At 39.5% G+C, this 26016-nt stretch overlaps 1 protein-coding gene across 2 annotated transcripts in view; it reads right to left on the bottom strand.

The window, feature by feature from the left end:
* Nucleotides 1-26016, bottom strand: part of ARHGAP8 (Rho GTPase activating protein 8) — a 121146-nt gene that overhangs the window by 47580 nt on the left and 47550 nt on the right. For both annotated transcript variants that reach the window (XM_043537864.1, XM_037914657.2), the window contains 4 exons: nucleotides 11053-11140; nucleotides 8429-8560; nucleotides 5321-5407; nucleotides 983-1081 (listed from right to left, as the gene is read on the bottom strand). In XM_043537864.1, the coding sequence (XP_043393799.1) occupies nucleotides 983-1081; nucleotides 5321-5407; nucleotides 8429-8560; nucleotides 11053-11140 (406 nt within the window). The remainder of the gene's footprint in view (nucleotides 1-982; nucleotides 1082-5320; nucleotides 5408-8428; nucleotides 8561-11052; nucleotides 11141-26016) is intronic.

Below are 26016 nucleotides of genomic sequence, written 5' to 3' on the forward strand. Positions count from 1 at the left end.
CCTCCAGTAATGTTTAATTTTAGTATTTGTGAGACCCTTTGAAAGCGTCTGTGGGAGAATCATTAATTAACACATGAAAGAGCTGTTTTGCTTCAGTCAATAAAATATAGTAACAAACACATCCAAGAGATAGGAGCCCTCTTCTAATTTAAAAGAAAAATTCAACCACAGTTGCGGCTCAGAAGCACAACCCTCTCTTGCAATCCTTTTTACAAACGTAGAGCTGTACTATGCTTTTTGTTATTACATCTTTATACAAAGGTGTCCAAAAACCCCACACAGCAGTAACACTCAGAATAAAAAGCTTCCAGTTATTTTCATTCAGCAGTGACCTAAAATAACCTTCTGTCAGTAAACAAGAGTAATAGGTAAGATTTTTTTTTCTTCTCAATAAACAGCATTATGCGTATATACAATAAGTGAATTGTATGCGCTACTCATAAGCAGTAATGACATATGGCAAGGTTTTGTTAATGAAGACACAGCGAGTACAATTATATTAAGAAAATATTTTGCATCTGAGGCTAAGAGGATATTCTGAACTTGTAGAGAACTATACAGTGTTCTCTTTTGTAAACATTCGACATCTTTACAGGATGTCTTTGCTAACAATGCAGTTTTCAGAGCCAAATCTAGCCAAGGACAAATAGCAAATTAGGCTTTTAATTGTTACAGAAATTAGATTAGATCTTATTTCAAAAACAAAGAATCATAGAATATCAGGGCTGGAAGGGACCTCAGCAGGTCATCTAGTCCAACCCCCTGCTCAAAGCAGGACCAATCCCCAATTTTTGCCTCAGATCCCTAAATGGCCCCCTCAAGGATTGAACTCACAACCCTGGGTTTAGCAGGCCAATGCTCAAACCACTGAACTATCTCCCCCCGGCAACAGAGTTGGGGGGGAGGGATAGCTGTGTGAATATTACACAACTCTCCATTTCAGAACACGTATCACAGGAGATGTTATTAATTTGCTACATACCGAATAACATCTTCAGGAATATTAAGCTGGTCATATTTGAGATGCTCTCTCAGGTCACTTAAATAGTTCAAATAGGTGATCTTTTTCCCAAACTTATGACTAAACAAAATAGTGGAAAAAATGACACAATCAGCATGGGAGGAACATCAATGAAAGGTTTGTTTTCTATTACAGAATGTAAGTGCAAATGAAACTCAAAATTAAACTATAACTGAAGCAGCTGGAGACACAAGATGTATTTCATTTTCACATGATCAAACATACACACTGCATCTCTGAGAGTCTGATTTGAATAAAAAAATAACTGACTTCCATCGGAATGTTTTGCGATTTGCATAGATATGAAAAACATTAGTTTGAGAACTGCTGAATAACAGCTTTTGTAAGGCACTAGAAAACTTTTTGAAAAGGAATGTTATAGAACTCTTTTTATGTAAACTTCTGGAAAGAATGCCACATTGCTGACAGAAAAACATGCATGTGTCACTTTAATCTTGCTCTCTATTGAAAGAGAAAATAGCAGGACAGTAGATATTATTTAATAAATGGAAGGCCTAAATTTTCCAAGAATGACGACTGATTTTGGGTGTCTCAACTTTTGGATGCTCAGCTGTAGACACCTTAAAAAGGCTTGATTTTCCAAGATGTGTTGTGAAAAATCAGGCCCCTTTGAGGAGTCATAAAATGGGGCTCCCAAAATTGTGACATGAAATATTGCTAGTCAAAGTTGAAAATTTAGTCTGTAAAGGCCCATTTACTGACTCAGGTGTTCCAAGTATGATTTAAAATACATACAACACATTCTGAAATAAGCCTCTTTTTCTGTAAAACAAAACTTGTCTTGTAATAAAAATTAAAGCAAACCAACAGAAATGTGGTATAAGACACACTCTTCTCTTTTCTATCAGACAGAGTACTTGGAGACCAATACTCTTGCAGTAATAACTGGCTCATTGCCGAGTCATCGAACATATATACACAAGCTCCCTCTACTGGAAGAAAGTATGAATTAAAAAAGTTAATACTGTAATTTAGAAGGTATTAATTAAAAGGAAGTGCTAGATTTTGCTAGCAGGGAAGTAGTTTTGCAACATTAACAGATTTCAGCCTGAATGTGTACCATCTCATTTGGGCTGTTCAGCATGCTTTTTCCAATATGGTCTGTGATTTCAACATTTTATGCAAGGCAATTAGCTAACTGTAATATAGACTGCATTAAATGAAAAAGCAATGTCTTTAAGAACTCACTCTAGTAATACAGTTTTACAAAATGAGCAATTTGCCGTTCATTCACAGGCAGTCAGGAATTTTTGTTCTGTAAAACTGCTGCATCATCATTTCTGAATGAGATCATATTGTGCTATTTTTACAGTTTCATGGCTTTTACAAGTTCATCCATGGAGAACAGCACCCTTTTCCCATTGACATGGGTTTTTTGGGGGGGTATGCTTAGAATTATTAAATGCCCTCTTTTCCAGTCTCCCTTGGACTTTAGAAGGGATCACTCAGATTCTACTGTGGCTCAGAAAATTTCAAATAAATATTTACTTTTTCCTTAAATATATTCAAACAACTGTTCTACATTTTTTCTTATTACTTTTGTTCTTTGTCCTAATAAGTCACCTACTTGCTTATAACAAATGCTCTGTTCATCTATGCTATACTCCTAAAACAAGTCTCAAGTGTAAACAGATATACCTGAGTTGTGACATTTAAATTTCTTTCAGTATTTTTGTGAGAAACATTAGCAGTGACATTTTCTTGAGTTATGGCCATAACTGAGCAGAAGTTATGAAATACAAACTCTGGTATTTCCCCCCCTTTTCCTTTAGTGAACTTTGGCTTGATATTGATTTTTAAAATCAAAAGTATAAACTGCCAGCATAAGATCACTCTGAAATAACCTGAAAGCAGAGGCACATTGAAGGGTACAGAAAATTCCTAATGCATACTATTCTGGTAAATTAATGTTACGTATACGTAGGTTTCAATTTTTAATGAGAATAAACCCACTAGCAAAGCAGCATTAATAAAGAGAAAGAGCTCTACAGCCTGAGACTCAGTGCTTTACAATTTAGCAAATGACACAGACTTGCAGATGCCCTGATTTTACATATCCTTCCCTGCATTTTATGTTACTTTAAAACCAGTGGAATCCTCCTTAAACAGAAGTGTGGGACAGTATTTGACACTTAAATAATCTGCAGCAGATAATATTCTTTCTAGTTTTTGGATTTTATGTAGACCAAATCTTCATCTGCAGAATGTATAGATACTTTCAACTTTTTGTAACCTCATTCTTTGTTTCAGGGTTGTTGTTTTTTTAAATGTTGTTCACAAATTTTATTGAAAAAGAATATTACACAATTATAACAGCAAAATTTCAAATACTGAATTAGATCCAAAACAAATATTGAGATGCCCAATGATCAAAATAAAATCAATGTAAGAATAATGCATTGTGCTGAAAACTTAACCATAACAAAGGCAGAAGAAGAAACTATATTAAACAAACCCTGGTCAAAATTTTCTATTTGATATGAATGCTTATGCTATATTAATATTACACACATTTCAGTAGGCAGATGAATTTAAAACCATTGATCCAAGAACAATATCCATCTTAATATAGACATACTATCAAACTCAGAAGGGAGTGAGTACTTGGAACAAATAACTTGGAATAAATAACCGTCCCCAAAACTAGGAAGCAATACCTTAAATGGATACCCACTGATGTTAGCCTACTGCCGCTCCATTAACCACCCCTCCAATCCCCGTTTGAAAGATTGTTCCGGCTTCTGGCAGGAATAATTTGCACAGGCTTGGAGGTTCAGGGAAAGTTTTGTACGTACAGATATGTGCAGTAAGCACCAAATCCTGAAGCCACTTTCTGGTCCCAGTAGTTGAGCCAGTCATTGTGCATTGAAGGTAGGGTTGGAGAGACAGAATCACAGAAATGTAGGGCTGGAAGGGACCTCGAGAAGTCATCAAGGCCAGCCGCCTGTGCTAGGGCAGAACCAGGTAAACCTAGAGCATCCCTGACAGGTGTTTGTCCAAAAAGGTTCTTAAAAACCTTCAATGATGGGGATTCCACAGCCTCTCTAGGAAGCCTATTCCAGAACTTAAGTATCCTTATAGTTGGAAAGTTTTTTTCTAATATCTAACCTAAATCTCCCTTATTACACATAAGCCCATTACTTCTTGTCCTACCTTCATGGACATGAAGAACAATTGATCATTGTCCTCTTTTTATAGCAGCCCTTAACATAAAATTAAAGACTGTTATCAGTCTTCTTTTCTCAAGACTAAACATGCACAGGTTTTTTAACCTTTCCTCATAGCTCAGGTTTTCTAAACGTTTTATCATTTTTGTTGCTTCCTCTGGACTCTCTCCAATTTAGTCACATTTCTCCTAAAGCGTGGTGCCCAGAATTGGACCCAGTATTCCAGCGGAGGCGTCATCAGTGCCGAGTAGAGAAGGACAGTTACCTCCTGTGTCTTACACATGACACTCCTGTTAATACACTCCAGAAAGTTACTATCCTTTTTTGCAACTGCATCACATTGTCCATGCTCATTCAATTTGTGATAGCCCCCAGAACCTTTTCAGCAGTACTGCCACCCTAGTTATTTTGTAGTTGTCCTGTGACTTTTCCTTCCTAAGGGAAGTACCTGGCACTTGTCTTTACTGAATTTCATCTTGTTGATTTCAGACCAATTCTCCAATTTGTCAAGGTGATTTTGTCCTTCCAAGGTGCTTGTATTACTTCCTACGTCCTAGATTCATCAAAGCATTTAGGTACATGTTTAATTTTAAGCACAAGAGAAATCCTGTCTCCATTCATCAAAGCACTTGAGCACATACTTAAAGGTTTAGGTAATTTATTAGTTATTATTTGTATTGTGGTAGTGCCTGAGAACCCCAGTGGGGGATCACAGGACCCCATCTTGTTAGCAGCTGTACAAACACAGATAAAGACAGCCTTTACCCCAAAGAGCTTACAATCTAGCCATGGGCTTCAGTCACATTTACTTCAATGCATGTTTAAGTGCTTTGATGAATAAGCATGGACGTAAGCATGTCCTTAAAGCGAAGCACATGCTGAAGTGCTTTGCTGAATCAAGACCTTTGCATCTTCATGGAAAAGGAAAAAAAAAATCCCAAACTATTTTTACATATCACTCTGATTCCCTCTTAAAATATATTACATTAAGCCACACTTTAAATATGTGTCTGGTATCTTACCTGAGCAGTGTATTTTTAAAAATACTTATTAAAAGACAAACTTCCCCCTAAACTATATAGGAAACTCTCTTTAATGAAATCACCTATACCTTATGAGAGGTTTAAAAATGTTCCACAGAATTTTTATGAAGTTGGTTGGATGTACAACATAGAGTGCTTTAAGATTTTTCTTATACCTGTGAAAAGAAAATTAAATTGTTAGAAGACTTTTAATATCATATGCTGCAGCATAAAGTAGAGGCAATTGAATGAAAAGGTTTTATTACTGGAACATTAAATATATTCCTTTCAAGTACACTACAAAAAAATCTAATTCAGAGGAAATTGAATGTAAAATGAAAAAAGGAGCTGGTCAGTCCTGATGGCACAAAAGTAGGCCAAGATTACATTATTACATTGCTAACCAATGTCTGAGTTGTTTTGTGGATTTAATAATGGTGGTGGTGGGAAGCATCTCTGTAAATGATAAAAAGAGCTTCTTGAAAGTTCCAGTGAAAGACATAAGTATTTTACTTCATTTTCCATTCTTTTCTATCATTGAGTTTCATACTGGGGAAAATGTTGATTCTTTCAGAATTAAAACCTACATCCATTCATTTATTTCTCTTGCTATGTTTGCTTTGGTTTGCTAGTAATCACTGAAGATATTTGGGGCAGAACACCAGCTAGTGTAAACTGATATAGCTCATCTGAAGCCAATGGCATTATGTTGAAGTACATCAGATGAGTCCCGGCTCCAATGTGTTTAAAACAAAATCTCTCTTTCCCCCATAATCCTGATTGATCCTGCAGTGACGTATCTGATGTCATAAATACAGGATCATAGTAGGGACAAGCATGAGGCTGGAAATTAGGCTGCATGAAGGAATAAGATCTTATATCAAAGGAGATACAGACAATGAGTGGCCAAGTACATTGGTTTGTATATAAATTGCTGCTTTTCTCTTCTAAATTTTCCCCAATAGGGAAGGTCCCTCTTGAATGCTGACCATTAAAGGATCATATTCCACTGATCAAGAATTGCAAAAACCACCTTTGCACAACAGCTTATATATTTAGAGGTGGGTAGGAGGAACCAAGCACTTAACGCAGTTTCTTCTTTTTTATTTTAATTGCACCCAAGTGGTTTTGAGTGGGGAAAAAAAACCAGTATTGTTTTTATAAGGCCAGCATCAAACAAAGTTTGGAACTGTGCACCTGGGAACACTTTGAATAATAAAAAGCAGTTGTTTTATTGAGATGAAGTTCATATTTTGAGTCTATTTTATACTTGGAGGTAACAGGTGGACCCATTTCTTTTGTGCAAAGTTACATATTTATATTTTTCTTCTTCACCTATGTAGCACAATTACATCCCCCAAATACTTCTTTGAACCGCTGTTGTAAATAACTTATCTGAAATTTTTCCTTTGAAACCCATTTATGTTGACTATTTTTATTTGTTACACTCGCCAATTGGGGGAGAGAGGAGTACAGGGACAAAATGCAGTGCAAAAAGTGCACAGGGTATTTGTTTAGTTTTTCCTTTGGCTAGCACAACTGAACATGAATATTGGGCTGTGAATATTGCTGTGAGCTTCCCAATGTCAATGTGCTAAGAATTCCAACCGTGATTCAAATAATGGGTGTAAGGTTGCCTGCTTTTGCCCAATTACCTACTCTCATCTGGTTCCCTTTTGCTCTCTAAGTTTCTGGCTGGGGAGGAGGATGGAGAGAATGGGGCTGGGCAGAAATGAAGGCCACATTGTGTGAATAAGATGCGCACACTTCAGAAGCCAATGCAACTGAAGATATTTCCCCTCTGTTGCTTCTCCTCCATATGGAGGCTGTAAATTTGGCATGGCTTTGTGCCAAGAGAGTGTGTGACAGGACAGGCTTGCAATTTCACATGGTCATTCCTTTCCAGGGAGAGACCCTTGCACAGCAAAGATCCCTGTTATACATAGTGAACATAACAGAAGTCCCTCTCCAGTCTCAAAATCAAATGACTATCTTGCACTCACCATTTTGAGAATCTACCAGCAAAAGCGAACTCTCTCAGTCTGCCACTAAGCTGAGAGTGATATGTCATGACAGCAGTTGGACGTTACAGATGACAACATCGCTCTCCATATTTGATGGCTGCTACGCAAAATTTTACTTTTTGTGTGGTGGGTATTTAATGTTTCAGTTTTTAGTGTATGAAATTCAAAAGGGTGGTAGGTTGGGTGTTGATCTCAGCCTCTCGAATTTGCAAAATTGGGCTGCGACACTCATGAGAACAGGATCTGCCATGAGATGTCTGGTAACTTTTCTCTTTGGTCAGGTTACAAATACCACCAGAATAGTCATCTTTCTTGTGGTAATTTTGGTAGATCTGTTTCTAATCCCTTCCAGAATCATAAAGCTCAGAGGTGTGTGAAAAATGTAAAACAACAGTGCTGCTTCTGACAGTGGGAGTAAGGGGAAAAGGGAGGCGTTTGCGTGTGTTTGTTTTCTCTCACTTCGCCCTCTAGTTGTTTGCCCAGAGCAGAGAGATTGTAAGAGATGAACTGCTGCCAGTTGGGGCACTTTTAGCTCCACTGCTAGAAGCCTGTGTTTTTGGAACAGGGGTTCTGTCCTGGCTCCTAGGTCTGCAATACAATTTATCTAACAATTGTAGACTGCATAGTAAAACAGAAAGCGAAGGAACTATGCCCGTGTTATGAAGGAGGTCAGAACAGATCATCATCATGGTCCCTTCTGACCTTAAAATCTATGTAGCGAAATACATTCTGGCCCAGAATTTCAGAAGCTGGCTTCTATTTTTCCTATCCCCAGCTTAGTCTAAGGAACTATGTAAGGTATGAGCTGCTAGCTCACAACTGTGAGAAAATCACAAATAACCAATGTCGATGCGTTGCAAACATCTTTTTAAATATGCCACAGAATGGCTGGGCCTCCTTATTATGGGTCTGCAGGATTTTTACACCCTGGATAATGTTTCCAATACCTAGAATGTTCATTGTTAATCATTTCTTCATGGTAGAAATTTCTAATCTAATCTACAATAATGGAAATTAACTCTTTGATCTCAATAGCAAAGAAAGACCAAAAGGTAGACCTCTAGCTTGTTGGGTCTTCGTGAAGAATATGCCTCCTTCTTGGAAGTTAAACAGGATGCGATAGTTGGATCCTACCCACAGAAAGGGCAGACACAGAACATTTGGAGAACATACTTCCTGTCAAATTCTTTGTAGGCACTTTGCAGCCAGTTCAGAGAGGGTTTATTCCGACTGTTCAGGCCATAGTGAAAGTAGACCAGGGTATAATCATTCTCCACATACTGGTCGAGTGTATACCTCAAGTATCTGAGAAGAGAGGCAATATTTTAGTATTAAAAAGTGATTTCTAATGTATTTTTATGGATTTATAAACTGAAAAGTGTCCAAAGAACTAAAATCACTATTTTTGCCCAGCACGCCAAAGTTTGTAAATTCATGTTCATGATCAATATTAATACACTCATTCATTATGTATCATGATGCCAGTGATTTCATGTTCAGGGGGAAAATGTTCCACATTAAAAGAACGTGCCTAGTCAAGAGGTACAAAGATTGCAGTGCTGACAGGCAATCAAATGATGAAAAAACCTGGGCATGCTTTCTGGAAATAATGAAAAAGCTTTGTGTTCTCATCTTTCTGAATTCCTATGTTCTAAATAAATAATGGCATTAACACTTGTCAAAAAACGGTGAAAAGTGAAATTCTGTGAAATATTTTTTGTCAATATCAAATGTTTTGAAAATTTTTAACCAGCTCTAATTACTGTGGCTGGCATCGGATACTTCTCTCTTCCTTAAGTTAGTTCTGGCTTTCTTTTGTAGGGATTTCATCATCAGATCCCTTTGTGTTAAGATAATTTAAGGAAATGCACTTAAGTAATCCCATCTTGAAATAATATTGCATGTTTTTATAAGTAGGTTTCTTAGTATTGATTCTTTTATGGTATAGTTTAAGGTACTTTTCTTTTTCCTTTGTTGTACAATTGAGAATAGGACAAGGCGTTTTTTTCCCCACAGCTGAATTATTCAAACAAGGCAACAATGCCACTTGAGTAGTAACCATCTCGACTCACCTCTCTCTGAACCAGATTTTAATTTACCCGTGTTATTACATTATCAATTCTTGCTTATTATTCTGTGCATAGTCTTAACAACATTTCTTAATTGCTCTTTTCACTTAATAAAATGTGTAGTTCCATGTGGCATTCGTTAGGCTGGTGGGAGTCTGCAAGTTCTGAGCTCACTGTGACTATTATCTATGCAAATACATTTAACTTTACTCTTCTCTTGTCCTCCCATCTTCTACTCTCTTGTTTATTGCTTATTTTCCATTGCTTATTTTAAAAGTCTTAGACAGTGAACTAGCTGGGACAAGGACTGTCTTTGGGTTATTTGTGTGTATAGGGATCTTGATCCCTGGCTAAGGTTTTTAGGAGTTGCTTGAATGGAAATCATGACAATAATCATTCAGAAGGCGTTACAAAAAAATGAAAATCTCTGGAAATAAAGGTACAGTATCCCCAAACATGCCCTTGTGCCCAGGCAATCTATTGAGCCTCCTGGCCTTATATAATTCCCAAGCTAAAATGCAGTACTTCTGAGAATAATGGAGCAGAGTTTAAGCTGGTGCAAATTACCACAGCTCATAGATCGATGACAATTTATGTCAGCTGAGTATCTGCCCCCTGTTTTTACACAGCCAATTGCCATTTCCAAGCCTGCAATACTATCCCTAGAAGCATTACTTACTGGGACAGCATTTCCAAGAATGACAGTGAAAACGCTGCCATACGAAATCCATTCCAACATGGTTTCATTTGCAAAATATCTGCCATGCTGGCCCCAGTCTGAACAGTTTTTCCTCAAACCTTAACTTGCTTGGTCTGATCCTAAAAAGGAAAGATGGTCCACTGCTGGCTTGGGACTCAGAAGACCTGGGTTCAATTCCCTGCTCTACCATAAACTTTCTGTTTGACCTTGGGCAAATTATGTAGCTGCTCTGTGCCTTGGCTTCCCATCTCTAACGCTGGGATAATAGTATGGGATAATAGACAGGTCCTGGTTCTAATCCCACACTAGGTCCTCCAGATTGCAGCATTTTATCTCTGTTACCTTCCTACAACCGATCTTTAAAAAGGATGCTGTGAAAAGGAATAATCATTTACAACATCTTGAACCAAGAAAAACCAACACCATTATAAGATGAGATCATGAAATACTAAGCTTAATGAAATACTTAGCTCATTAAATGTTAGTAATTAATGTGAATCATCTAAAGATCAAAAGCAAAAAGCATTGTAGTGTAAACAATGAAACAGCATTCTTACTAAATGTTTTTTGAGAAGAGAAAATAAAATAAAAACAGCTTTTGCTGTTCCTGCAGCTGGTTAAATACCACAAAAAGTATTTGACAAATATAATATTTAATAAATACTGATACAATTTATCAAACAGTAAGTTTGAAAAGTACTAAAATATTTTAATTTTTTATTTGTTTGTCCCTCAAAATAAGTTACAATAGAAAAACGCATAAAGAGTTGATTAATAATATAACTACAATACACAAAAAACCCTGCTGTTTCTGGTTAAGTAGCTGGGGCTTGACTTCCAAGATAGTATCTCACCTGATTCAGAGGCTTAGTACTCCGGCTAACATGTGTTAGACACTTTTTTCCATACTCGACCCAAAAAAAGCCCATTTACCTACAAATGAACTCATGAGACATGCCATTTAAAATTTTAAGCAGTGTAAACTGCAGAGAGAGAGAGAGAGAGAAGGTGAAATGAGAGAAACTTACTCTAGGAGTCTGCTGTGATTGAGCTGATGGGAAGGGGGCATACGACAGCAACTGAAAGTAATCACCCTCCTCCCAGAATTGTCATCACCTGGTAAACAAACACAGTTAATGAAGACCTTTATATAGCTCATTTCATATGCAGAAGGATGTTGAAACAAGATGCGGATATGAAGCAAAACCCTGGATCTGAACACCTACAAACTCTGAAAAAGTCCTGAACTTTGTAAGTCCCATCTCCATTCCAGATATATTGCGAACTTTGCCATCAATTGACAAATTAGACACAGGAATTCCTTTACTCAGCACTGGAGTGATTTGAAGAAGTTGTTCAGCAGCGTACATAGGATGTTGGGGACAGAAGCAAAGAATGCCATATTCAAATGAAGGTGAGAGCACTGAGTTCCTTTCAGGAGGCATTCAACCCCCTGCAGAATTAAGTCCAGGAAAATTAAGGGCCTACTTTTCAGACTGGCTTAACTTGGCTTCCCTTTCCCCATCCACATGGGGGCAAGACTGTTTAAACATTTTATGCCTATCTTTTGCCATTTATAATGGCTGTAACTTTTATATTTGTACTACTAAGGGGAAGGATAACTAGTAGGTCATTCACTTGCTACCCGGGGACTTCGGAGTCCTTGGTTCAATTTCCTGCTTTACCATAGATTTCCTGTGTGACCATAGGTAAATCACTTAGGGTATGTCCACATTGAATAGTAAACCTGAGTCTGTGGAACCCACGCCTGCAGATTGGTGTTTCCAAGTTCGTGCTTGAGTGTCCACACTGCAGAATAACCCCAGGCCTCCCAACTGTACTGATGTGTCCAAACTGCACTGCACAGACTCGAATCAGACCTTCTGCTTCTGGAAGTGTATCCCAGGGTTCCTTGCCAGCTGCACCTGCTCTCGGGCTTGGTTTGTAGTGGATTGTGGGAGAACTTGTCTATCCATCCCACGTACCTTGACCAGAAATGGCTTGAGCCCACCAATACATCCAGCCAAGCCATTTTGTGTCCACACGCTCCCATCATCCCGATCCAGTGGAGGAACTTCTCCAGATCACGCTGTCAGTCCTATTTTGGGACTCAGGCAGAGCATCTGTGATATGCTGGTGGACATTTTGTCAGTTGTTTTTGACCTGCCAAACACACTGTGATGGGTTCGGTCACAGAGACCCCCTTGGGACTGTCACCTGACATGCAGAAACTACCTCTGAGCCTGTTTTCCCTGTCAGCTTGGGACTCCAGAACCCTGTCTTGTTGAGCCAGACATGAAAGCCTGCTGCAGCACAGACCCAGGGTCTGAACCACGTCCCCAAAGCTGCAGACTTTAACTGAAAACCTCTCAGCAGGTACTCCTGTCTCCAGCACCCAAACACCCAGCTCCCAATGCGATCCAAACCCCAAATAAATCTGTTTTACTCTGTATAAAGAGTCATAAATTTTCCACCCTCTATAACACTGATAGAGAGATATACACAGCTGTTTGCTTTCCCAGGTATTAATCACTTACTCTGGGCTCAATAATAAACAAAAGTTATTTTATTAAGAATAAAAAGTAGGATTTAAGTGGTCCCAAGTAATAACAGACAGAACAAAGAAAGTTACCAAGCAAAATAAAACAAAACACGCAAGTCTAAGCCTACTACATTAAGAAACTGAATATAGGTAAATCTCACCCTCAGAGATGTTCCAATAAGCTTCTTTCACAGACTAGACGCCTTCTTAGTCTGGGCCCAATCCTTTCTCCGGTAAGGTTCTTGTTAGTCCCAGCTCAGGTGGTAACTAGGGGATTTCTCATGACTGCAGCCCCCTCTGTTCTGTTCCACCCCCTTTTATAGCTTTGGCAGAAGGCGGGAATCCTTTGTCTCTCTCTGGATTCCCACCCTTCCTTCTAAATGGAAAAGCACCAGGTTTAAGATGGATTCCAGTACCAGGTGACATGATCACATGTCACTGTAAGACCTCATTCTCCATTCTTTCAGGGTTGGCCTGCACATACCCAGGAAGGTTTGCAAGTAAACAGAGCCATTTACAACCAACTGTCCTGGTTAATGGGAGCCATAAAGATTTCAAGCCATTATTAACGGCTCACACTTTGCATAGTTACAATAGGACTTTAGAGTAATACTTCGTATTTCTAGCTTCAGATAAAAGAATGATACATACATGCAAATAGGATGAACACACGCAGTGGATTATAAGCTTTGTAATGATACCTTACAAGAGACCTTTTGCATGAAGCATATTCCAGTTACATTATATTCACACTCATTAGCATATTTCCATAAAACATATGGAGTGCAACGTCACACACACCTCTTGGAGGGGGACATTAACATGCCAGCTGATGCTGCTCAGACCTGTTGCCACAACTGCAGATTCCCCCCCAAACCAGCGCTTCTGGAGCAGGGCCACAAGTGCAGACCATGAGACTGGATCATCATGTGGACCTGGGGTGAACAGCAGGGGCTCCAGAACTTTCACATGAAAAAGCAGGTATTCCTGAGGGGGTTGTGAACAACATGCTCTAACCCTCTCCAGTGCCACAACACACACAAGGATCAACGTGGTGGTCCAGATGCAGGTCACCATACCCATCTGGAAGCTGGCTACCCCAGACTGCTACAGGTCTGTTGCTAACCAGTTCGCAAGTCAACTGTGGGGTTGTTGCAGTGAAGGTTCATGAGGTGATCAGGACTGGGATGTGCACAAAGGTGGTGGGCATTAAAAGTGTGCCTGAAATAACTGCTGACTTTGAGAGGACCTGCTTTCCAAACTGCGCTGGGGCTATCAGTGGGACTCATGTGCCCGTAGTTAGCCTTCTGTAAGGAGCTCGAGTACGTAAACTCAAAAGACACTACTCCATCATTATGCAGGCCCTGGTCAACCACAGAGGCAGATCACCAGCCACAATGGATGAAAAATTGTGGTAAAAATTAACAAGATGCTGATTTAGCATGGAGATGCACCCTGAGCCTATGCACAGACATGGCTAACTGCCAGCCACTGGGACATCTAACACAGACAGGCAGCCACCCTCCTCTGTAATTTGGACTCAGATTTCAGCTACCCTTGGACCAAATACAGACCCTGATTTTGTTTGGACTCATCACAGACATTTTTTTTTTTGACTCAGTGTACAGGCAGTCTGGGACAGTGCAAGTGTGTCTGATTTATAAGGTACTATACCTTGAGGGAGCATCTTGTAACCCCTATATTCCTCATCTGTATATAACTGTGATATTGCATATAAAGCGTGCCATGTGAGGTATCAGGGAAAAGGTTATGATCAGTTGAAAGTCACTGTTCTATCTGCATATCTATATCTTTAGTGCATATGAAGTTATGAGATTATGTTGTAGGTTGTCACTAAAACATGCTGTAAATTGGGGAATCAGTCACATATTAGCTCTCAAGAGACAACAGCAAGGAAAGTAACCAACACCTGCATGGGGTGTCAAACAACCATCAACAGCCATTGTCTAGCAAGGGAGCTACAATTCAATGACTCACCTGCATAAGGTCACACCAGGTGAATTGCTCAACCTTGCCTGGGAACTCACCAATGCCCCCCAGAGACGTCTGGACTTGTGTTCTCCAAGCACATGGACTAAAACAGAACACAGGGACCCCATGCTTGGCCTTTCTCCTTCTCCCACCTATGCTGCAAACAACAAAGACACTCAGAAGACTGAAGACTCCAACAGAGGGGACTGGCCCAGGTTTATGGGACAAACCCGTATACTAAAGACTGCAGTGGGGTGAGAAAAACTGCTTAATCTAGATGTTGCCCAGTCTAATAGGGTTGAGAGTTTAGACTGCATGCTTATATTTTGCTTTATTTTGGTAACTAACTCTAACTTTTTGCCTGTCACTTATAATCACACAAAATCTAACTTTTGTAGTCAATAAATTTCTTTTACTGTTTATCTTTACCAGTGAGTGTGCCTGAAGTGTGTGGTAAATCTGCTCAGATTTCCAAAGGCTGGTGTATATCCACTTTCCATTGATGAAGTGATGAACCAATTAATAAATTTGCACTGCTCATTTTGAGCACTGCAAGATGGTATATTCCTGAGGTACAAGGCTGGGAGCTGGGGGGATTTGGCTGGTGCCTTTCTCTGTGTGATTCATGAGTGGCTCTGGGAGCATTCATGCAATCTAGCTGGGTGTGGGGCTCCACATGCTGTTGTGCTGAGTGATAACAGTGCCTGGAGGGGTTTTCTGCTTGTCTCTAGCAAAGCATTGTGAGACACAGCCCAGGCTGGAGAGTTAAGGGGGCACAATGGTCCCACAGTCCCCGGCTGCACCCCAGGATCCCATCACAGGTATGTAAAGCCTTGTCTACACTACACAGTTTTGTCGACAAAACAGCAGAAGTATACACACTGAAATTTGCCTACAGTGAAATGCTCTTCCCACCGATGTAACTCCCCTGCTATGCTGACATAATAAAACCACCTCAACAAGAGGCATAGGGCTTATGCTGGTGTAGTTAGGGCAACGCTCAGGCACTTTCTCCGTTACTGGTTCTGCTGTGGGCTGCTCCACAGGGCTGTCTCCAAACAGTAACTGGGTGTGAATTTTTGGGATGGAACTGCTGAGAAACACAGGCTGGGGGTTTGTGGGAGAGTGCTGGCAGACTCTCCAGACCCATATCTGGCAACCCAAACTTGAGCTGCATCTACAGTGCAAAATCCTTGGACTGGGACCCGCATCACAATCGAGCTAGGCCTTGGACCCAGACCTCTGGCTGAGTCTATAGGCCCAAATCCTGAGATCTTTCAGGCCTGATTGATGTGTGTGTGGATGGTAGGTGTCAGACCTGCATCAGAGTCCAGATTTACCATAAGAGTCGGATTCTTAAGATGCAGATAGGCACCTAGTGGGACTTTCAAAAGGGAGTTAGGTGCCTAGGCGCTACCTGCATATTTAGGTACCTAAATATGCCTTTAAAAATGTGGCCCTTAGTCTCTCTGTGCCTCAGTTCCCCAACTGTAAAATGGAGGTAATAGCACAGCCCTATCTCACAAGGGGGTTGGAAGGATAAATATATTAAAGCCTGTGAGGTGCTCAGATACTACGGTAATAGGGGGCTATATAGCTACAATGGGAAGACATTTCTCTTAAATTGATTGGGATGCTCTGCTTTATTTTAATGGGCCTAATTCACATATGACCCTGCCTGAACTCAAGCTTCAAAGTAAATTACACTTAGGTCCTGCTCCTATTCCCACTGAAGTCTCAAGAAAGTTTGGCTTTGATGTCATGGGAGCAGAATAAATAAATGGTATTCTTCATTACCAGTCTCTTGCAAACACTCCTCTGATAAATGGTTGGTAATGAGCAAGCCAAAGAAAAGGAAGAAAGAGTGAAGGGAAGGAAACAGGGGTGAAACTGGTAAACAAAATGAATTAGTAAATAAATACTTAAATCTTCTGAAAAGCTAGGACCATATAGCTTAAGACTAGTTCTCGGGCTGTTCTAACTTGTGCAACTGATGCTGGTCCAGAGCAGAAGCAATAAGCTAATGATCTTCTTAGCAACACAGCCATACAAATTTTACATGGATAAATAATGTCGCCAGTCGAGTAGGTACTAACACACTTTCAATCAACATAAGACAAGCAATTCCTTTTGTACTGAATGGTTTTATATTGTTAAAAAAAACCCATCCTGTATTTCTTTTGTCCAATACATGGACATTTTCATAATCTACGTATGTTTGGATTCGCCTGTATATATTCTACCGTACCTCAGAGACCCGCTGCAGAAGAGTATCTTGTTTCAAAGCCTTCCCATTATGTTGGGGGAGGGGAAATAAATATTTAATGAAATTTTCATGTAAAAAAAAATCCTGTTTAAAATACTAAATAGAATATTCATGTACTACTTCAGAAAAAATAAGGCAATGAACAATTGGTGCATGCACTGAGGTAATCAGTAGTCTGTTTATAAAACAGGTCACTATTTTATTTCCTGGGGGGACTTGTTAAGTGCCTTTCATCTGAAATGCTCAGAGCATTTACAAAGGCACTCAAATCTGACAAATGAGCATTAAAATTAATGATAAACAAACATGAAATTACAAACATTACCAAAAGACTTTTCTTCCCTAAATCCTGAAACTATTTGACCTATTTGTTCATGTCTGACAGATATGTTACTATATAGCATTCATATAATACAGGTATATAAGACAGACATGATATTGTATTAGCAGAAGTAGGTGCACAATGAGTGGTTTCTACACCTTCCTTTGGGCATCCAGTCTTAGCTACCGTTGGAAACAGGTAGAACAGTTTCTTTGTCAGATAACATCACCTCCATAAACAACAGAAATCTATGCCTGGTTTCCAGTTAAGGTAATAAGGTCTCTTCTTGTTACTTTTGAACTCCTGCCTGCATTGGATCACCTGCACTAAAGGCTAGAATATCCACCACCTACCTCTTATACAGAGTTTATAACCCATAGCTTTACAAAGGAAGTAGGTACTATTCTCCCAGTTTTACTGATGGGAAAACTAAGGTGAAGTGACTTGCCCAGAGTTACCTAGCAGGCCTGTAGCAAAGCAGAGAATCCTTCTCTCATGAGCCCCAAACCATGAGCCCTGGTCCACCACCCACACTGCTCATCGGTAGAAGGCACAGTTACTTTACAATCAGAAAAGATGACTGGGACTCATGACTCTTGGATTCTATTCCCAGCTCTGCCCTGATTTACTGTGTGATCTTGAGTATATTACCCATTCTGTGTGTCCGTTTCTCCATTTGCATTCAGGGTATAATAATAATAAAACCAACTTCACAGGAATGTTGAGACACAGAAAAACTCCTGTTTTTTCTCAAACAAGTCTAATTTGTTAATAAAATTTTGAAGAAAACCACCATCATTTAAAAATTAATGGCTGACCAAAACAAAACTGGAGCTCCACTGGTATGACTGAGACTGCTGGCCAGATGTTCTGTGTGAGAACCTTGCAGCTTGGAATTCACTACCCCATTCAGTCTGAACTATCTAGACTCAGATGATCTCACGTTTCCCCCCCTACACACACACACACACACACACACATTTGAAAACTGGGGTTTGAAGTGCCAGGAAATTGTAACTGTAAGAGTTCAAGGAGGAGTGGGGTTTGTGATAGGTTATCTTAAATTTCTGTATTTAGGATGTATTTTTATAGTGTGTCAAGGGCACCTAGAGCATACAGATAGGCCTTTATTTTACCATGTATAGAATTTAAAATACATAAATAAAGTAAAAGTTATGCCATGGAGGCCTCATTTTCCGGCTAAATTGACAAGAAGTAAATTAGAAGAGAAGGATGCTCATTCTGTATGGAAATCAATGCAAAAAGAAGTGCAATCTGAACAATACTCCTTGATGTATCAATATATTTTGAAGTGTTTTCAGGTCTGTGTGTTTTTGTTTTAACTTAATTTATTTTTCTTTATTTCATGGACTGATGGCATCCAGGAATTTCAGATGAAAATGGATAACCTGCTCAACCCTCTTTGAAAAATGGTGCTTCTTGCATCTGTCACCATTCCCCTGTCCAGATGAATATATTCAAGTAAAACCACTTCTGCCCATCTTTCCTCCCATTTCAGAGTTACAGCTTCTAAATACCCCAAAAAGAAACCAGAAGAACTGGGAACGAAAGGGAGGAACAAGCCACACTGAGATGCAAGCAGTTTGGCCTCAGCACTAGATTCCATCTAACACTGGGGAAGAAGTCTGTAATGAGAACACTCATCTCAAGAAGAGGAAGGGGTCAGAGAGCAAAGGAGTACCATTTCTCAAAGAGGAGGCCCATGTTTTCTAGTTTCTGGAGACCATTTGTATTCACCGAAGAAATATGAGTCATGCAGGTGGGCCTGTGCCACAAAGTTTGAATCCCAAGCTTCTCAAAGTACGGTGCAGTTCAGATCTGAGGCCCTATTTTAGGCCTGTATCCTGTTAATATTAAGTTCATCACACTGCAAATATATATAGATATGGTTACACACACACACAAACACCAATTTAAAGTTAAGTTTAATTTCTAATGCTTTTCCCCATTGGTTTGAACTAAGGATGAGTTTCTAACTGTCTTGATTTCTCTTGCTTCCTACCGGTTAGCATGAAACTGCCAGATGATAGCCAGATGTAGGAAGGCTAAAAACTCGAGTTCTTTCTTAAATACTTGCTTTGTTTCTATGTTCATTTTCAGTACGTTTACCTGCCTATAAAAAGTTTGAAAGGAAAATCACCATATAAATTACTTGGAGATTTTCAGATGAAAAGGTGCTATGTAAATGCAAAGATTGTTATTATTTTGGGGTCCAATATTGAAGTCCTTAAGGAGCCCAAACACTGCAATTAACTCTGCATGGGCAGAGCCCTACTCTCCTGCAGAATTCCATTAATTTCAATGGGGCTCTGTGCAGGGGCAGGGATCTGACTGCATGGAGTCAGTTGCAGAATAAGGAGCAGATTTTCAAAGGTATTTACGTGCTTAAAGATGCAGCTATATGCCAAATGGGATTTTCAAAAGTGTTTAAACAGGTTAGGCACTAAACGCCCATTGAAACTAAACACCTAACCTGCTTTCAAACTTTTGAAAATCCCACTTGGGGATATGTGCATCTTTAGGTGCCTAAATACCTTTGTCAATCTGGCCCATAGTTCTCACTCAGATATAAGTCTCTGCAGTCATTAAGCCAAATTGCGCTCTCAACCACTTCAGGGACTGAAATTGATTTCCTCTCTTGAGGCATGTGAGGATATTAAGTGCTTCCCTTGGATCAACCACCCAGGATCATGCACCTAAAGCAAAGAGTGTGTAAAGGAAGAGACCTCAGCAGATTATTGGCTGTGACAGCATCAGGTCTATCAGCTGGAGCAGACTGTGTTGAGCCAGTTCTCCTAATACTATGAAACCAAAATGTTCCTGTGCATTATGTGCTGACAGAAAACGCTTCTCCATGGAGAAGGAGCGTATAATGTGTACAGTCCAGATTAAGATTTGTGCAAATTAAAATATAAGATCACAGGAAAACCTCTGGGATTTTCTGTCCATGTTTCAAATCTATGCTGAGCACCTGCAATAGGTGCACATTCCACAGCACTTTTTATCCCCAGTACAAGTTTTAATTAAAAACCAACCAACCAACCAACCCACCAACCAACAGATGCGGGGAAGGGCAGGTAGGAAAATTAATGGTTTTACTTTTTAATTAAGATCATGGATGGCATTGCAATTGCAAACTGCATGTTGCAGATTAAAGGTATTTTATAATGCATGTAGCTCATCCCAATCTGAAAATAAACTCTTGGGACTCCTGTAAAGTCAAGCACTATTTTTGAGGATTTTTTGTATTGGTTAAGCAATATAAAATACTATCATCATTTTATGAGGTTTTCTACAATGTCAGTTACAGCTACAGGGCCTGCTTCTGCTCCTGCTAGAGTCAATGGGAGTTGTGCGATTGACTTCAACGGGAGCAGAAATGGGGCCCAAATCTAGGAAGGTAGCCATAGCAGCAATAGAAGTTTCCCATATTTTTATTACTTCCAAATAATTTAAGCCTAGTGATAATGGTACCAGTTTGTACCAAATGGTATCAGGATGGTACCAAAATGTACCATAGAATTTCTATCTACAGAAATTCCGTTCTTGAACAATAAAAGTACAGCAATAGCAATTTACTGCTGACCACATGGCCAGGATGGTGACAGTGATTGTGAAATGCTTAGGGAGATGAGGGAGGCTACAAAATCAGGAAGCCTAAAAATCATGGAGGATTTCAATTATCCCCATATTGACTGGGTACAAGTTACCTCAAGACGGGATGTAGAGATAAACTTTTTGGATGTTATTAATGGCAGTTTCTTGGAGCAGCTAGTCCTGGTACCCACAAGGGGAAAGGCAATTCTTTATTTAGTCCTAAGTGGAGCACAGGATCTGATCCAATCAGTGAATTTATCTGAACCACTCACTAATAGCGCCCATAATGTACTTAAAGTTAACATCCTTGTTGGGGGGAAAATACCAAAGAAATCCACCACAGTAGCATTTAACTTCAAATAGGGGAACTACACAAAAATGAGGAAGCTAATTAAATGGGAATTAAAAGGTACAGTAACAAGAGCGCCTGCAAGCTGCATGGAAGCTATTTAAAAATACCATAATAGACGCTCAGGCTAATGTATTCCCACCTAGAACAACAACAACAACAAAAACAATAAGACCACCAAAAAATGCCACCATCGCTAAACAACAGAGTAAAAGAGGCGGTTAGAATCAAAAGGACATCGTTTACAAACTATATGTCAAATCCTACTGAGGAAAATAGAAAGGAGCAGAAACTCTGGCAGGTCAAATATAAAAGTGTAACTAGGCAGGCCAAAAATTTTTTAAAGAGCAACTAGCAAAAGACACTAAAACTAACAGCGATTTTTTTCAAGTACATCTCAAGCAGGAAGGGTGCCAAACAATCAGTGGGGCCAGTGGATGATCGAGATGTTACAGAAGCACTCAAGGAACAAAGGTTGTTGCGGAGAAGCGAAGCGCTGCATAAGTTTTCACTGCAGAGGATGGAAGGGAGATTCCCACACCTGAGCCATTCTTTTTAGGTGACAAATCTGAGGAACTATCCCAGATGAGGTGTCAATAGAGGTGGTTTTGGAACAAATTGATAAATTAAACAGAAATAAGATACTGGGCCCAAATGGTATTCACCCAAGAGTTCTGACGGAACTCAAATATAAAATTACAGATCTACCCTATATCTACAGTGGTATGTAACTTATCACTTAAATCAGCCTCTGTACCAAATGACTGGAGGATAGCTAATGTGATGCCAAATTTAAAAAAAATACACACTCCAGAGGCTATCCTGGCAATTACAGGCTGTTAAACCTAACTTCAGTACCAGACAAATTGGTTGAAACTATAGTAAAGAACAGAATTATCAGACACATAGATGAACATAATGTTGGGGAAGAGTCAACACAGCTTTTGGAAAGGGAAATCATGCCTCACCAATATATTAGAATTATCTGAACATGTCAATAAGCATGTGAACAGTTGATATAGTGTACCTGAACTTTCAGATAACATTTGATAATGTCCCACACCAAAGGCTCTTAAGCAAAGTAAGCAGTCCTGACATAAGTGGGGAGGTCATCTCATGGATTAGTAACTGGTTAAAAGATAGGAAACAAAGGATAGGAATAAATGGTCAGTTTTCACAATGGAGAGAAGTAAATAGCAGGGTGCCCTAAGGATATGTAGTGGGACCTGTGCTGTTCAACATATTCATAAATAATCTGGGAAAAGGGATAAACAATGAGGTGGCAAAGTTTGCAGATGATACAAAATTACTCCAGATAATTAAGTCCAAAGCAGGCTGCGAAAAGTTACAAGAGATCTCACAAAACTAGGTGACTGGGCAACAAAATGGCAGATGAAGTTCAATGTTGAAAAATGAAAAGTAATGCATATTGGAAAACATAATTCCAACTGTTCACACAAAATGGTGGGGTCTAAATTAGCCGTTACCACTCAAGAAAGAGATTTTGGAGTCATTGTGGATAGTTCTCTGAAAACATCTGCTCAGTGTGCAGCGGCAGTCAAAAAAGATAACAGAATGTTAGGAATCGTATGCCACACCTTGAATACTGTGTGCAGTTCTGGTTGCCCCATCTCAAAAAAGATATATTAGAAATTGAAAAGGTATAGAGAAGGGCAACAAAAATGATTAATGGTATGGAACAGCTTCTGAATGAGGAGAGATTAAAAGGGGACTGTCCTGCTTGGAAAAGAGAAACCTATGGTGAGAAATATATGATAGAAAGCTATAAAATCATGAATGGTATGAAGAAAGAGAATAAGGAAGTGTTATTTCTTCACACAACACAAGAACCAGGAGTAACCCAAAGAAATGAATAGGCAGCAGGTTTAAAACGACCATAATGAAGTACTTCTTCACACCACACACAGCCTATGGAACTCATAGCCAGGGGATGCATGAAGGCCAATACTATAACTGGGTTAAAAAAAGTAGATATGTTTATGGAAAATAGATCCATCAGTGGCTATTATCCAAGACGATCAGGGATGCAACCCCATGCTCTGGTGTTCCTAAACCTCTGCCGACTGCTGGGACTGGATGACAGGGGATGGGTCATTCGATAATTCCCTTTACTGTTCACCCCTCTGAAGCATCTGGCACTGGTCACTGTCAGAACACAGGATGCTGAGTTAGATGGACCATTGGTCTGACTCAGTATGGACATGCTTATGTTTTTATGTAATGGGACTAATCCTTGTTTGTGTCAGGGATGGTGTGGATGGTTGTTCTAAGCTACCTTTCTGCTTTTAGCTGAAACTTGGGTAGCTGAGGTCAAAAAGGGTCTCCAGGATAACCTAGAGCAGCCTAAACTTTATCTTTTGTCCACCAAGCTTAGCAAATGGCAAACCACGTAACGTGAATCAAGAGCCAAAATATGACATTCCCCCCTAGCTACAGCACTATGAGCTGAGATCTTCAAAGCTTCTTAGAAGATTTCAAATGCTCCATTTCCATTAATTTGAATGGAGTTGGAAGTGAGTCTGAATCCCTTAGGCAACTCTGAAAATCCCAGCCAAGAGCACTAGAAATGAAATTCTCCCCTTTGCAGAGAGCCAGCACAAGGTCTTTGCTCCACAGAAGTCCCCTGTGAGCCCTATGGAATCTTTAGATGAAGAAAGAATGTAAAAGAAAATTACAGAGACGCTCGGCCAACAATTTTAAAGATGTTGTTTTCACTTAAATTGTTCACTCCTTAGGAAACCGTAATGCTTTTTTAACGTGCACCAAAATTGCCATGGATGTTCTAAACCTTTTATTTTTTTAGCATAATTAATTAAGCAGCAGGAGCAAATTGTTTATTATTTAGGACACATATTTGATCCACTCAGTGAGCACTGAGACGGACATGGATTTGAAGATTCCATAGTTATTTCACAGTTATAAAAAATGGTAGTGCTTTCATCTCACACGTCCTTTCTCTGACTGTGTTCGCTATTCTGAATTCCAGTCATGCTCTTCATTTATTTGGACACCAGTTCTTTGTGAAAAGACTACACCTGGAATCATGGCTTTAGCTCGATTCAGGAAAGCACCTAAGCACATGCTCAAGTGATTTCCTATATAAGGACAGATTAAAGTGCATGCTTAGGTGATTTCCTGGATCTGGGCCTTTGTTTGTTCTTTTCACCAATCATATTTAATATATTTTCCATATAGTTTTCTTAAACATCTTGTTCTTTCAGTCACACAAAAGCAGAAGGCACCACTAGCTTTCTGATGTAATTAATTGTTTGTTTAGTTTCATATGGTTCCATTCTTGAAGTTGAAATAGCAGAGTGAGCCAAACCCATCCCAGATTTAATTCTGAAGTCAGTGGAGTTATACCTGGAATAAATTTGGACCTCTGTATTACAGAGATGCTCTGGTATTGCATTGAGGGTTACCACCAGTTTTAGAGATACAAAGTCAATATTTTGCTGTTTCACAAGTAGCTTCCAAGAAAATGTGGATTAAATAGAGCAAAGAAATACAAGGCTGGTTCAATGGAACATGTATAGCTTGTGCCTATATTCTTCAAGTGTGAGATTTTACACCTTCCTCTGAAACAATTAATGAACTACTGGTGGAAAAACAGCGTCAGACTTACTGGAGTGGCTCACAACCAAGTGTGGCAACCTCATGGCAGACTGTCACAAAGCAGGGCAGACACCCCAAAATGATGGTATGTTCTATAATTAGATTTTGTCAACCCTGTAACAAATGTGAACTAGATCGCTGTAGCAATTTTACCAAGGAGTCACAGGCAGTCCCCTTGGGCTCTGCAGTCTACCTTGCCACCTGGCAAGCTGGACTTAGTGATAAATGGTAACTTACAGCAAAACTCACAGAATATTCAGGTTGCTTCCATTCCTAGAGACTAGTTGCTTACCCCAATCTCACACCAAAGATAACACCTATAGCCAATGCTGTAATAAACTAACTAAAGGTTTATTAACTAGGAAAAAGAAATGACAGCTATTTACAGGTGAAAGCAAGCAAGCACATATACAAAAATGAGTTCCCCCTGTGATGACTGGTGACAGAGATATAGTAATCTGTCAGAATTGAATGTCTTTTTAGGGCTTAATCTTTTTAGGACCCTGGGGACCTCAGTTTATTGTTTCTTGACTCCAGCCCTTGTGAGAGTGCAAGAAAGCTATTTTTATTTCCCTCTTCCAGCATTCAGACAGATGGGACAAAGCCTTCTGCACGTATTTCTTCATGAGTAGATGGGGAAATCAACAAAGATTTTGTCCTACAATGGACCACTTAATTTTTGATACTCCTTCTGGATGGGTGGGGGGAAGTCTCTCTTCCCATCTGAGTTCACAAGTTCAAAGGAGGCATTTTTACAATTCTAAAACAAACATATTTTACCTTGTAGCATGGAATACAGACATTACAAATAAGATTAATGCATGCATCAGTTTAAAAGCATTTCATAGAGTCTAAACACATCCTTACAAGTCTAACACCCATTGTTCAAATATATTAATATATAGTTGAACAGGTCTAGTTTCCAGCTATGAATTTGTCAGTGCTCAGCTGATGCCTACAGACTTGGCAAGAGCTGGCACCTGATTTACCAGCATCACACAAGGTACCAGATTAGAAGGACCACTGGTCTGTTCTAGAGATGTGCTTAGCCCAGATCCTCAGATCCAAACACGCCCAAATTCTGAAAGAGTTCACATTCAGATCTGAACCTTGACGCTCAAGATCAGCTTCATTTTCTTTTACATAAAGATTCCTGTGTTCTTAGGGTATCACAAAGTAAAAGAGATTATAAGCAGGTCCTTGTTCTCTTGTTGAATTTGAGCAAATACACAGTCCACACATACCCTAAGACTTTAGATCTTCCTAT

This window comes from Chelonia mydas, chromosome 1, assembly GCF_015237465.2.
Source record: "Chelonia mydas isolate rCheMyd1 chromosome 1, rCheMyd1.pri.v2, whole genome shotgun sequence".
In the NCBI taxonomy this organism is placed as follows: domain Eukaryota; kingdom Metazoa; phylum Chordata; order Testudines; family Cheloniidae; genus Chelonia; species Chelonia mydas.